Here is a 10,679-nt window from a genome sequence, read left to right on the forward strand (position 1 = left end):
ACAAATCCCTCTGTTTCCCAGTTCAATTCCCTAAACGGATTCTACAACAAAGATCTCAACAAATACGCTTTTCAGACACACCCTTTAAACCTGGCCTGCTGCCTACTCTGGCCTAAGGCTAAACATTTCTAAGAATTAGGTTAATTATTATTATTTTTACTCGGTGAATTGATGTGTGACTATGAAGCAGTTTCATCTAGTTTTAACCGAACTTCTAGGTGGCATTGCCTGTCCTTAGAAATGCAAGCCTAAGCGATAATTCTCGCAGAGGACTCATAGTAAGTAGCATTATGTCATTTCATTCATTCGTTTAATTCCAGCATCTCATCCCATCATTATCTAGCCTATGCCTTATAAGGTCCCACAGCTGTGTCTCATTGCTCGTACGCCATGTTGCTTTCACCCACCGCCACCCTAACACCACCAGTTTTGGTTCCGTCCTGCTGTGGGGGGTAAACTCCTCTCCCCTGCCGTCATCGCCTTGCGGCAGATTCTGATGGTTCAAGCGAGAATCCTGACACTGAACCGTAGGACGGGGCTTAGCCCAGGTAAACTAATCTATAACTAACTCATGTTATTCCATACTATTGAGTTCTCAGAGAGAAATTACATATGTGGGTTGTTATTATTGTTTAGTGACGATATATCGGCCAGGCCGAATGTCCCTGATATTTGATCATTTTAAGATTATTAGCATCAGCTGACCCTGTCAGTTGACATTGGATATTGTACATTTTCTGTGTTCAAATATTTCTTAGTGAATATTGTGTAAAATAAGTCTTATTTAGTATCATTAAAATGTACCATGTATACACTACCATTATGTCTGTCATCCTGCTTTAGAAATCGTTGTTGGCATTGTCCAATAAAAAACCCATATTGGTGCACTCTAATTGTGAGTGCATTTATATCAAATAAAACCAAAGTAATTGTCTGAGAATTTATAGCTGATAAATTCAGGACAGTCATTGCATGAGCATTGTTTTGAAAATGCAGCAGTTTTCGAAGTTATTTCTGCACTGCTTTTCAGTAGTGGCGCTCCACTTTTGCCCTTCTCTTAACCCTTCTGTAATGCATGTGATTTCCCTCTCAACAGTCATTTTTGAATCTTGGATGACATTCCAGGACTGTTCATGTTTCATTTTCTCTTTCTCCTTCTCTTAGGGCTCCGGTGATGTGAAGTATCATCTGGGTATGTACCACAGACGCATCAACCGGGTCACCGACCGCCACATCACCCTATCTCTGATGGCCAACCCCTCACACCTGGAGGCTGTGGACCCTGTAGTGCAGGGCAAGACCAAAGCAGAGCAGTTCTACTGTGGTGACTCCGATGGCAACAGGGTGTGTATTGCCCTCTTTAAGATCCCGTCAAAAACTGTTTATTTTGTGCTGACATATTTTCTATTGAAACAGGAAGTTGAGGTGGGAAATATCGAAGGCTTGTACTTCTTTTTAAGAGCCTTTAGTTTACATAACAGCCCGGCAAAACCAGGATTTGCTACTTGCTATTGCTAGTAAATGACAAGTTGTATTAAGGGGGTGGGGCATCACTGTTCTCAAAAGCATTCTATTTGACAGAATTAACTAATATTATTGTTACATTTTCCAGAAAGATTGATCATGTGCAGTTTGTCTTAAATTGTCTTCTATGGTCAGAAAACGATATATGATTGACATGGTGTCAGTAAGGGGACAGTGTTCTGACTGTGTCATTGTCTCTGTAGGTGATGTCCATCTTGTTGCATGGAGATGCAGCCTTTGCAGGTCAGGGCATCGTCTATGAGACCTTCCATTTGAGTGACTTGCCATCCTACAGCACTCATGGCACTGTGCATGTGGTGGTCAACAACCAGGTGTGTCTCCCGTTCATTTCAAACTGCAGAGTATTTACACTGTAAACGGGAAAATGTTTATATATTTTACACACAGCCGGATTTATACAAATGTTTATGTATTTACCCACAAATATCAATGTTCAAACTTTATGGATAATTCAAGAGCTGATACTGGTATCTGGAGAGTGTTATAATGCAGATATAGATGATTCAGGCTAATACACATTTATTTTAGCAATTGAGAAGTACACATACTCTGAAATTAAATATGTTTTTCCAGATGTTTAATCAGTTACCTAAAAATATTTAAAAAAAAAAACTAGGCTGTAGGCTCTTTGTGGAATTTGGAACTGACACAATGTTCCAAATATCAGCCGTTGGCAACAATATCAAAATGGCCCAATATTGGCCTGTTTATTGTCCTTGGTGTTATATCAGTCTATGACTAAAATAATATTCTAATATTTGATGTCTAATATTATTATTATTTTTTTTTTTACTATTTTCCCCCCTCTCTATTTAGATCGGCTTCACCACTGACCCTCGGATGGCCCGCTCCTCACCGTACCCAACCGACGTGGCCAGAGTGGTCAACGCTCCCATTTTCCATGTTAACGCAGATGATCCTGAGGCCGTGATGTACGTGTGTAACGTGGCCGCAGAGTGGAGGGCAACCTTCCATAAAGATGTGGTGGTTGATCTGGTGGGTTTTCCATCTTGGAATTCTGCCAGCTGTCTGTCTAACGTGGCTTAGATGTTTGATTCTGATGTTCACCTTTGCACTGTAGGTGAGCTACAGACGGAACGGCCACAATGAGATGGACGAGCCGATGTTTACTCAACCATTAATGTACAAACAGATAAAGAAACAGAAACCTGTTCTACAGAAATATGCTGAAAAACTCATTGCAGAGGGAGCTGTCACCAGACAGGAATATGAGGTCAGATGAACAAAATATTACTCATAATAAAGATATATAGATTTTTAAAGGCTTTGATTGGAGATATTGATTGTATACACTAACAATGCATTCATTTTGTGGTCAGAATATTTCTTTCTAAAGTGATTCTAAATCACTTGTTGAAAATTGACTGTTCTTTCAGGAGGAAATTGTCAGATATGACAAAATCTGTGAGGAGGCGTATGCTCGTTCTAAAGATGAAAAAATCCTGCACATCAAACACTGGCTTGACTCACCTTGGCCAGGTGTGTGTGTATGTACCATGGCCATTTAAAATAGACTTAATATCATCTCACTACATAACAAAATATCAAAGCAAGTGGCATTTATTTTAGAGAATAATAGCACATAATAATAACACTTTTTAAACTAAACATTTAGGTTCATTTACATAATTCAGCTTGTATATGTGCAAATTCTTTCGCAAATATTTGTACTTGTTTTGAAGACTGCGTGCTTGCTCTGCAGGTTTCTTCACTCTGGATGGCCAACCCAAGAGCATGAGCTGTCCGTCCACTGGTCTGAATGAGGAAGTGCTTAATCACATTGGTCAGGTGGCTTCCTCTGTGCCTGTGGAGGATTTCACTATTCATGGAGGTACATTTGTATTGAATAGTGACAACACTCTACGGACAAGTTGAAGAAAGAATCACCATTGGTTACTTAATTTTTGTTTTGACACGCCAGACTTTTGACAACATGTAAGCGTAATGCAACTAAAAACTGAAAAAGATGAAAAAGAAGCAAACAGACAAGGGGCCATCCTCACATACTTAAAATATGAATATACTGTATATGACTCCACGCGATGATATATGCAAGACTGTACATTTTATTTAATATTTCACTTTTTATCATTTCAATCTCATTTTAGCTTTTTTTTTTTTTTTTTTTTAAAGTACAGATTTCACATTCTAGCCATTTATATAATGCCCTGAAATTGCATTTATAGTAATGATGCAAGCTGATGTCACTGTTTAAAAATGTAATACACATTTTTGAAAACAAATTCACAAAGTTGGAACCGAATAATGAAAATAGAATTCCACATATAACAATAATTTAATAATTGTATTATAAAAATAATAATTTAAGTGCAACTATATCAAAAAGTACCATTTAAAAACATTAGATTTTGTAAAAACCCCTGCATAAATGCTGCAAGAGCATATTTGTCAAATGCTTTGTTGAAGCTAAAATATTTCATAATGTATGATTGTCCCTTGAAAATATTTATATTTACACATTTATTACACTTACTTCATTACTACATTGTTACATGTTTGTTTATATGCACTTTAAATTTGATTTAAATTGAGTTTACATTGATATGTATAACAAGTGCTAAAATGGTACTGTCTCTTTAAGAGAACCGGCAGCTCCGTGAGCGAATGTTTACGGTTGAATTAGCGCGCTCTAATTAATGAGAGATAAGTTGCACAGTGGTTTTTCCTTCATCCATCCAATGTATTATTAGAATCAATGTTTATTTTTTACTTTTTGATCACCAACTGAATGTAAATAACAGAACGGATATTAAAAGAGACATGAAATGAAAATGGAGTGTGTGGATCTCGTCTTTGGACACAAAATACACGGTACGAGTTAAAAGTCTACATGTTCTCGAGTTTTGCAACACTTTTACCTTCTAACAATTGTCCAACAGGCATGTTACTGGTCTGTAGCCATGCTGCAAAATGGAAAATGTTGTGAAAAAAGTCTGTGGAAAAGTTGACGTCGTTAAATGCATATCACAGCTCAACTAAAGTGATAGTGACAGCGCGATCACGACACCTCAGGACCCACTGCAGCCAAATAAGGTCAATTTCTTTCTGAGTGTGTGCTCACGAGACAGCATGCAGTAAAAGACAAGGCTGAATCCAGCTTCTTATACGGCAGCTTTTTATTCAGTAAAAGGATCGCTGTGCTTCACCACTACACAACTCAATCACTGGCGAGTGAAATCTGAGTATTTACTAGCCAGTAGCTAATAACAGACATATTTTAGTCTCATAGTGTGAAATTTGGTCATATATGCGAGTGATTTACTCTCATTGTAGAGGGCTGAGTGAGTACAGCTCTCAGCCACAATGTTGAGAGTTGCTTTTAAATAATTATTTTTTTTCCATATGTGGCCATTTTCCTCCCTAAACTATCTCTGGTTACCTCAGCATCTTTCCCTGAGCACCAACTCAGTTTGTCTCTGTCTTCCTCAAAGGTCTCGCTCGTATTCTGAAGGGCAGAGCAGGGATGGTGCAGAACCGCTCAGTGGATTGGGCTCTGGGAGAGTACATGGCCTTCGGCTCTCTGCTGAAGGAAGGAATTCATGTGCGTCTCAGTGGCCAGGACGTGGAAAGAGGCACCTTCAGGTAAGACCAGGGACATTAATGGACTAAATTAACTTGATTTAGAAACAACTTCAAAGTCTGACTGTTTTCATTTTCTGCTGGCTTGTGTTCTCTTCAAAGTCATCGCCACCACGTGCTGCATGATCAGAATGTAGACAAAAGGACTTGCATTCCCATGAACTACATGGATCCAAACCAGGCTCCTTACACTGTGTGCAACAGCTCCCTATCTGAATATGGGGTTCTAGGTGGGTATTCATTTATCCATGTCTCTTTAAACAAAATGTCTGGGAGTCAGGTTTTAATCAGAGTTTTATTGAGGCACTTAGCAGCCAGTCTATTATTGTGGACATGTAAAAACAAACTATGGCTGGTTATTTTATATGTCATCAAGCAGACCCTTCCTATGCAGGTAGGAAGTTCTTGGCCACAAAGTTGACCAGACTTTGTGCTAATAGTCAAAAATCAGGCTACATGAGACTACTAGCCTCAAAACAAGCATGTCCTCAGGTCTGCATCTCTGTGTGTATCCAGGTTTTGAGTTGGGCTTTGCCATGGCAAGTCCTAACGCTTTAGTGCTTTGGGAAGCTCAGTTTGGAGACTTCCATAACACAGCCCAGTGTATCATTGACCAGTTCATCTCCCCTGGCCAGGCCAAGTGGGTCAGACAGAATGGAATCGTGCTATTGCTGCCTCACGGAATGGAGGGCATGGTGAGGTTATATGTTCCTATATCCTCCTTTGTGCTTTCATTGTTCCATCAATTCCCTTTTTAATCTTTTGCTGGCTGATGTTTAAAGGGCCCAGAGCACTCATCTGCCCGTCCAGAGAGATTCTTGCAGATGTGCAATGACGACCCTGATGTTTTCCCGGTAAGCTCAATATCTGCTGCCTTTGAAACGTGGAAATTTTAACCGAGCACTATTATTACTATTAATATCAATATTGTTCCTGCCACTACTGTAATACAAGGCTTCATACGGTTTTGTTTGTCACAGAAAATCACAGAAGACTTTGCCGTTCGGCAGCTGTATGACTGTAACTGGATTGTGGTGAACTGCTCCACTCCTGCAAACTACTTTCATGTCCTGAGAAGGCAAATTATTTTGCCCTTCAGAAAGCCTGTAAGGAACTATACTAAACATACAACATCATTAATACAGGGTTCCCATGGTCATGGAAAAAATGGAAATATCAGGGAATTTAAAATTGTTAAACTGTCATAGAGAAGATTATATTACTCTTGTGTAGAGTGTAGCGCAGGGGTGTCCAAACTACGGCCCACGGGCCATCTGCGGCTCGCTGGCCCGCAAGAGATTTTGGAAATAGAACATAATTTGGCCCGATATTGAGAAATTATTTGAAATTTGTATTCTGAACACTGGGTGTCGCTGTCACGTACAGCCACATTTCACAGCGCATTTGTCTCCACTAGTGTGTTCCCTTTAGTTGCCACCAGCTTCATCCAATGGAAGAGTTCAGGAGTTTGGAATCCTCCAGATTTCCACGGGTGAAGCGCCACGCAAAAAGAATGATGCGTTTGTTATAGGACTAGTATCAGGTTAGATACTTTGCTCATGTATTCGTTCTCGATAAAAGTATTTGTACACAGCCCTGGCTCTGTAAATGGGACAAACACAAAGTGGAACAGACCGATCCACACAACATTACTCCAGCCAATCAGCAACAGGGGGTGGTTCTTGCGCATGCACAGGATGGGGGGTGGGGGCAGAGCGAGAGGGAAATTAATTAGAAGAGCGACGGCAAATCTGGCTGATGCGAACTTTCTAAACTCCAAGGAGGACAAATGGCTGAGAAACAGACTGAGAGAAAAAGGTCAGACAAATATAAACTAAAAAAAAAAAAAAAGGATTATGATAAGTCGAGGGTTAGGAGCCGCGTCAACATCGGCGAGGCTTTTCAGTGGTGGAGAAACCTCTGAGAGGTGAAAGGCTTGAAGACGGATGCAGAAGTTGCTCTTTATTTCTTAATAGTTGGGTAACATAAATTTTGCTATGTTTCACAGAACCCATATATCCTGTTGTTGTGATGTTAGATTTAGTAGCAGGAGAGATGTGAGTGTCTGGAGATGGTGTGCATAAAACCGTCTCACGTGCATGAATTTGGGGGGCGGAGCTTCTAAAGGAGCACTGAAGGGAGGGGTGTGTTTGTTTTGGCAGTTGGAATATCAACAGTGTTTCTCAGGAATCGCTGAGTGCACCTTTAATTGTTCAAAAAGTATCTGAACCCTGTCTGTAGCTAATTCTGGCAATTGTTTTTTAAGTTTTAATCTTGATTTCATTCTGTCTACTTGCTCTAGCTTATTATCTTCACGCCTAAATCACTGTTACGCCACCCAGAGGCCAAGTCAAGTTTTGACGAAATGTTACCAGGTGATTGCTTTCACATTTAAAAAAATTAGGCCATGTTTTGGGATAAATAAATGAAAACAGCTGAAGTTAGTAGTAATGGTCTGGTGTGTGTTTGGATTTGATTAGGCACACACTTCAGACGTTTGATTCCAGAGGAAGGAAGTGCATCCCAGAATTCAGCGGGAGTGAAGCATCTCATCTTCTGCACAGGGAAGGTTTACTATGAACTCACCAAAGAGCGAAAAACCAGGGGCATGGACAACACAGTGGCCATCAGCCGCATTGAGCAGGTATACACACTATCACCTACAGTCACTTTCACTATGTTTACTAAATAAGCCATATTTTACATGTTTGAAGCAATTTATTTTTTACCTGAATTCCACTTTTTTGCACCTAGAAAGTTGTAATTTAGTTTGACGCAACCATCTTCCACCCTCTCTCTGACCCTTAAAAGTAAACAGCTGTTTTTGCTACCGTACCTTTAAGACTTCTATGTAAATTACCTCTGTTATGATTCACACTGTTGGTGAATCATAATGTGGGTGGTCATATGTTAATATGCTCATGTGACCTCATAACTATAAAGATTTCTAAACAAATGTCATGCCTTCATAGCACATCTTTCGTTTCAAGAGCAAGAACAATCCTGTTTTTCTTGAGCTGTGTTTAAGTTTGTATGTATTATTTTCCAGCTCTCTCCATTCCCATTTGACCTGGTGAAGGCAGAGGCAGAGAAGTATCCACAGGCACAGCTGCTGTGGTGTCAGGAGGAACATAAGAATCAAGGCTACTATGACTACGTCAAGCCACGCATCAGCAGAACCCTCAATAACAGCCGTCCCGTTTGGTAACGCATCACCGTGGATTCATTTGTTTGTTTAATTATACAAAACCGGTCAATAACATGTCTAGGTCATATATCACTCCAAAATAAAAGTAAATTTTTACGACCATTCATGTTTTTTTGGTATTGTGACATTATTTTCATGACAATTAAGCACAATTTTGCACTCAGTTCTTATTACTGTAATGCAAGAAAATCTCATTCTCATTACTGTAATGCAAAAAAGATATTTTGAAAATATATATTATTTATACATAATAGTATTATCTGTTTTACTGCCTTAAATTTATTCAGATTTTTAGAGCATTTTATAATGATTGTATTACAACAAGGAGAATCACCACTGAGAATAATGGAAATTATAAAAACTCAACTAAAAACAAGAAATTGTGGGGAAAATGTCATGTCAGTACTGTCACAAAAATCAGTTTTTTCCTTTTGATTTTGGGGTGAAGTATCACCTGGACAAGTTTTTGTGAGATTCACCATGAACGACCCATCGTCCCCATGCACTGTTTGTCAGGGGTTGTACTAAATCATAACTCATGTTCCTTGACTCGTGTGGTGTTCTCCTCAGGTACGCTGGTCGAGAACCTGCTGCTGCCCCCGCCACAGGGAACAAGAAGGCGCATCTCATGGAGCTGGAGCGCTTTCTGGACACAGCCTTCAACCTAGATGCCTTTCAGGGGCAGTCTTAACCGCCCTTGCCCCATCCATCCCTCCATCCCTTGTTCTTCGGGGAAAAAAACTGTACTCCACTCCACTGTTAGCATTAGAAAGCAAGCTGACAGCTAGGTATCACCTCATTAATGCCACAATATATGACAAAGACCAAAGAACAGGTTTGCTTTGCACTGTAGGTATGACAGGCCTATATATGCAGATTTTTCCCAAAAGTTATTAGTAACTACAGAATTATGGCATCAGTCTGCATGCATGCATAAGGCATGTTGATGATGGTTTTAAATAGAGTCTTAAAAGTGAAAGTCAAATGAGTTTGGAAAATCATGAGGGTAAATAAATGATTAGAGTTTTAATTTTTAGGTAAACTTGTCCTGTTAAAGTGATGCACAGCTTGACCTAGAGGTCTTTTCTCAATACTACCACTATGTTCCTTTAAGTATGCACAAAAATTACAAACAAAAGAGCAACAAATGCTTGCACCAAGCCTAAACTAAGGGGACATGGGCGTCTCTGAAATAAGATATAAAGACTTGATAGCATGAGAAAGTTTAAGCGCCACGCATGGATCCATATGCATTTTTAAATTATTGCAAGAGGAACAAGTCAGCTTGCCTGCATTTAGCAATATCACAGTATGTCATTTGCTTCTCTGCATTTGTTATTGAATGTAACTGAAAGTACCATTTGGTACAGTAGTTCCCCTCCTAATCATTTAAATCAGTGGTTCTCAACCTTTATAAAACCCAACTCCAAGGCCCCCCAGTGACTGAGAAAATATTCGATGGCCCCCCATGTAGGCTATTACATTTGTTATAAGATATATCTATTATAAGATATTTCCTTAAAACGTGTGATTCCAGAAGTCTTGAACTGTATATTATTCATAAAAAGCAAGCTGTTGAAGGGAGTTATTACATTTTTAGCATTTTCAGTAAGTTGAATTATTATTATAATTATATAAAAATTATTTTATTATTTTATTATTTTAAATAATTTTAAGAGATATTGAGGCCCCACCTGGAAGTGTGCTGAGGCCCCCTAGTGGGTCCCGACCCCCTGGTTGAGATCCACTGATTTAAATGAACGAGAGAATACTTAAATCACCCCATTCTCTCTTCCCCGTCCTTTATTATCTTCCTCATTATCATCCCTGTCTCAACATTCTGTGCCAAATTATCATGAACATCCGTATAGACTAGGATTGCAAGCCGAAACAATCATTTTATCATCTTGCAATTTAAACAAATATATGGAGATTACACAGCAAGCTTCAATAATCTCTCCAGGACTTAAAATAAAATAATTTATTTATTTTCTTAGCATTATGTTTATTCCAAACTATTATTATAAAACTTCATTAAATAAATAAAAACACCATATCAGTTTCAATCTTTTTCCTTGTTTATGCAAATACTTGATCAGGGATGCAAACTACACCTTTTCTGAAACAAATGTTTGGGGAAAATTTCTAAATGTACCTTATTAAAATCACTTAAAATGGTTACTTTTAGCTTACAAACTTTTTTTTTTTTTTTTATAGAACAAAAACCTTTAAATACAACAAACAAATAAACTGAACATCTACATCTGGAACACCTGCTTTGATTTTCTCACCTTTTTCACCTCTC

The 10,679-nt window shown here is 38.8% G+C and overlaps 1 protein-coding gene across 1 annotated transcript in view; it reads left to right on the forward strand.

Annotated features, from left to right (window-relative positions):
• The window catches only part of ogdhb (oxoglutarate dehydrogenase b), a 29,765-nt gene extending 19,337 nt beyond the window's left edge, over positions 1 to 10,428 (forward strand). The window contains exons 9-23 of the mRNA XM_051686213.1: positions 1,165 to 1,344; positions 1,728 to 1,856; positions 2,362 to 2,541; positions 2,627 to 2,779; positions 2,943 to 3,045; positions 3,269 to 3,397; positions 5,019 to 5,169; positions 5,269 to 5,396; positions 5,683 to 5,861; positions 5,949 to 6,020; positions 6,147 to 6,272; positions 7,469 to 7,541; positions 7,647 to 7,810; positions 8,216 to 8,370; positions 8,945 to 10,428. Coding sequence (XP_051542173.1) covers positions 1,165 to 1,344; positions 1,728 to 1,856; positions 2,362 to 2,541; positions 2,627 to 2,779; positions 2,943 to 3,045; positions 3,269 to 3,397; positions 5,019 to 5,169; positions 5,269 to 5,396; positions 5,683 to 5,861; positions 5,949 to 6,020; positions 6,147 to 6,272; positions 7,469 to 7,541; positions 7,647 to 7,810; positions 8,216 to 8,370; positions 8,945 to 9,065 — 2,043 coding nt within the window. The 3' untranslated portion in view covers positions 9,066 to 10,428. The remainder of the gene's footprint in view (positions 1 to 1,164; positions 1,345 to 1,727; positions 1,857 to 2,361; positions 2,542 to 2,626; positions 2,780 to 2,942; positions 3,046 to 3,268; positions 3,398 to 5,018; positions 5,170 to 5,268; positions 5,397 to 5,682; positions 5,862 to 5,948; positions 6,021 to 6,146; positions 6,273 to 7,468; positions 7,542 to 7,646; positions 7,811 to 8,215; positions 8,371 to 8,944) is intronic.
• The last annotated feature ends 251 nt before the right edge of the window (positions 10,429 to 10,679 follow it).

This window comes from Myxocyprinus asiaticus, chromosome 43, assembly GCF_019703515.2.
Source record: "Myxocyprinus asiaticus isolate MX2 ecotype Aquarium Trade chromosome 43, UBuf_Myxa_2, whole genome shotgun sequence".
NCBI classification, from domain to species: domain Eukaryota; kingdom Metazoa; phylum Chordata; class Actinopteri; order Cypriniformes; family Catostomidae; genus Myxocyprinus; species Myxocyprinus asiaticus.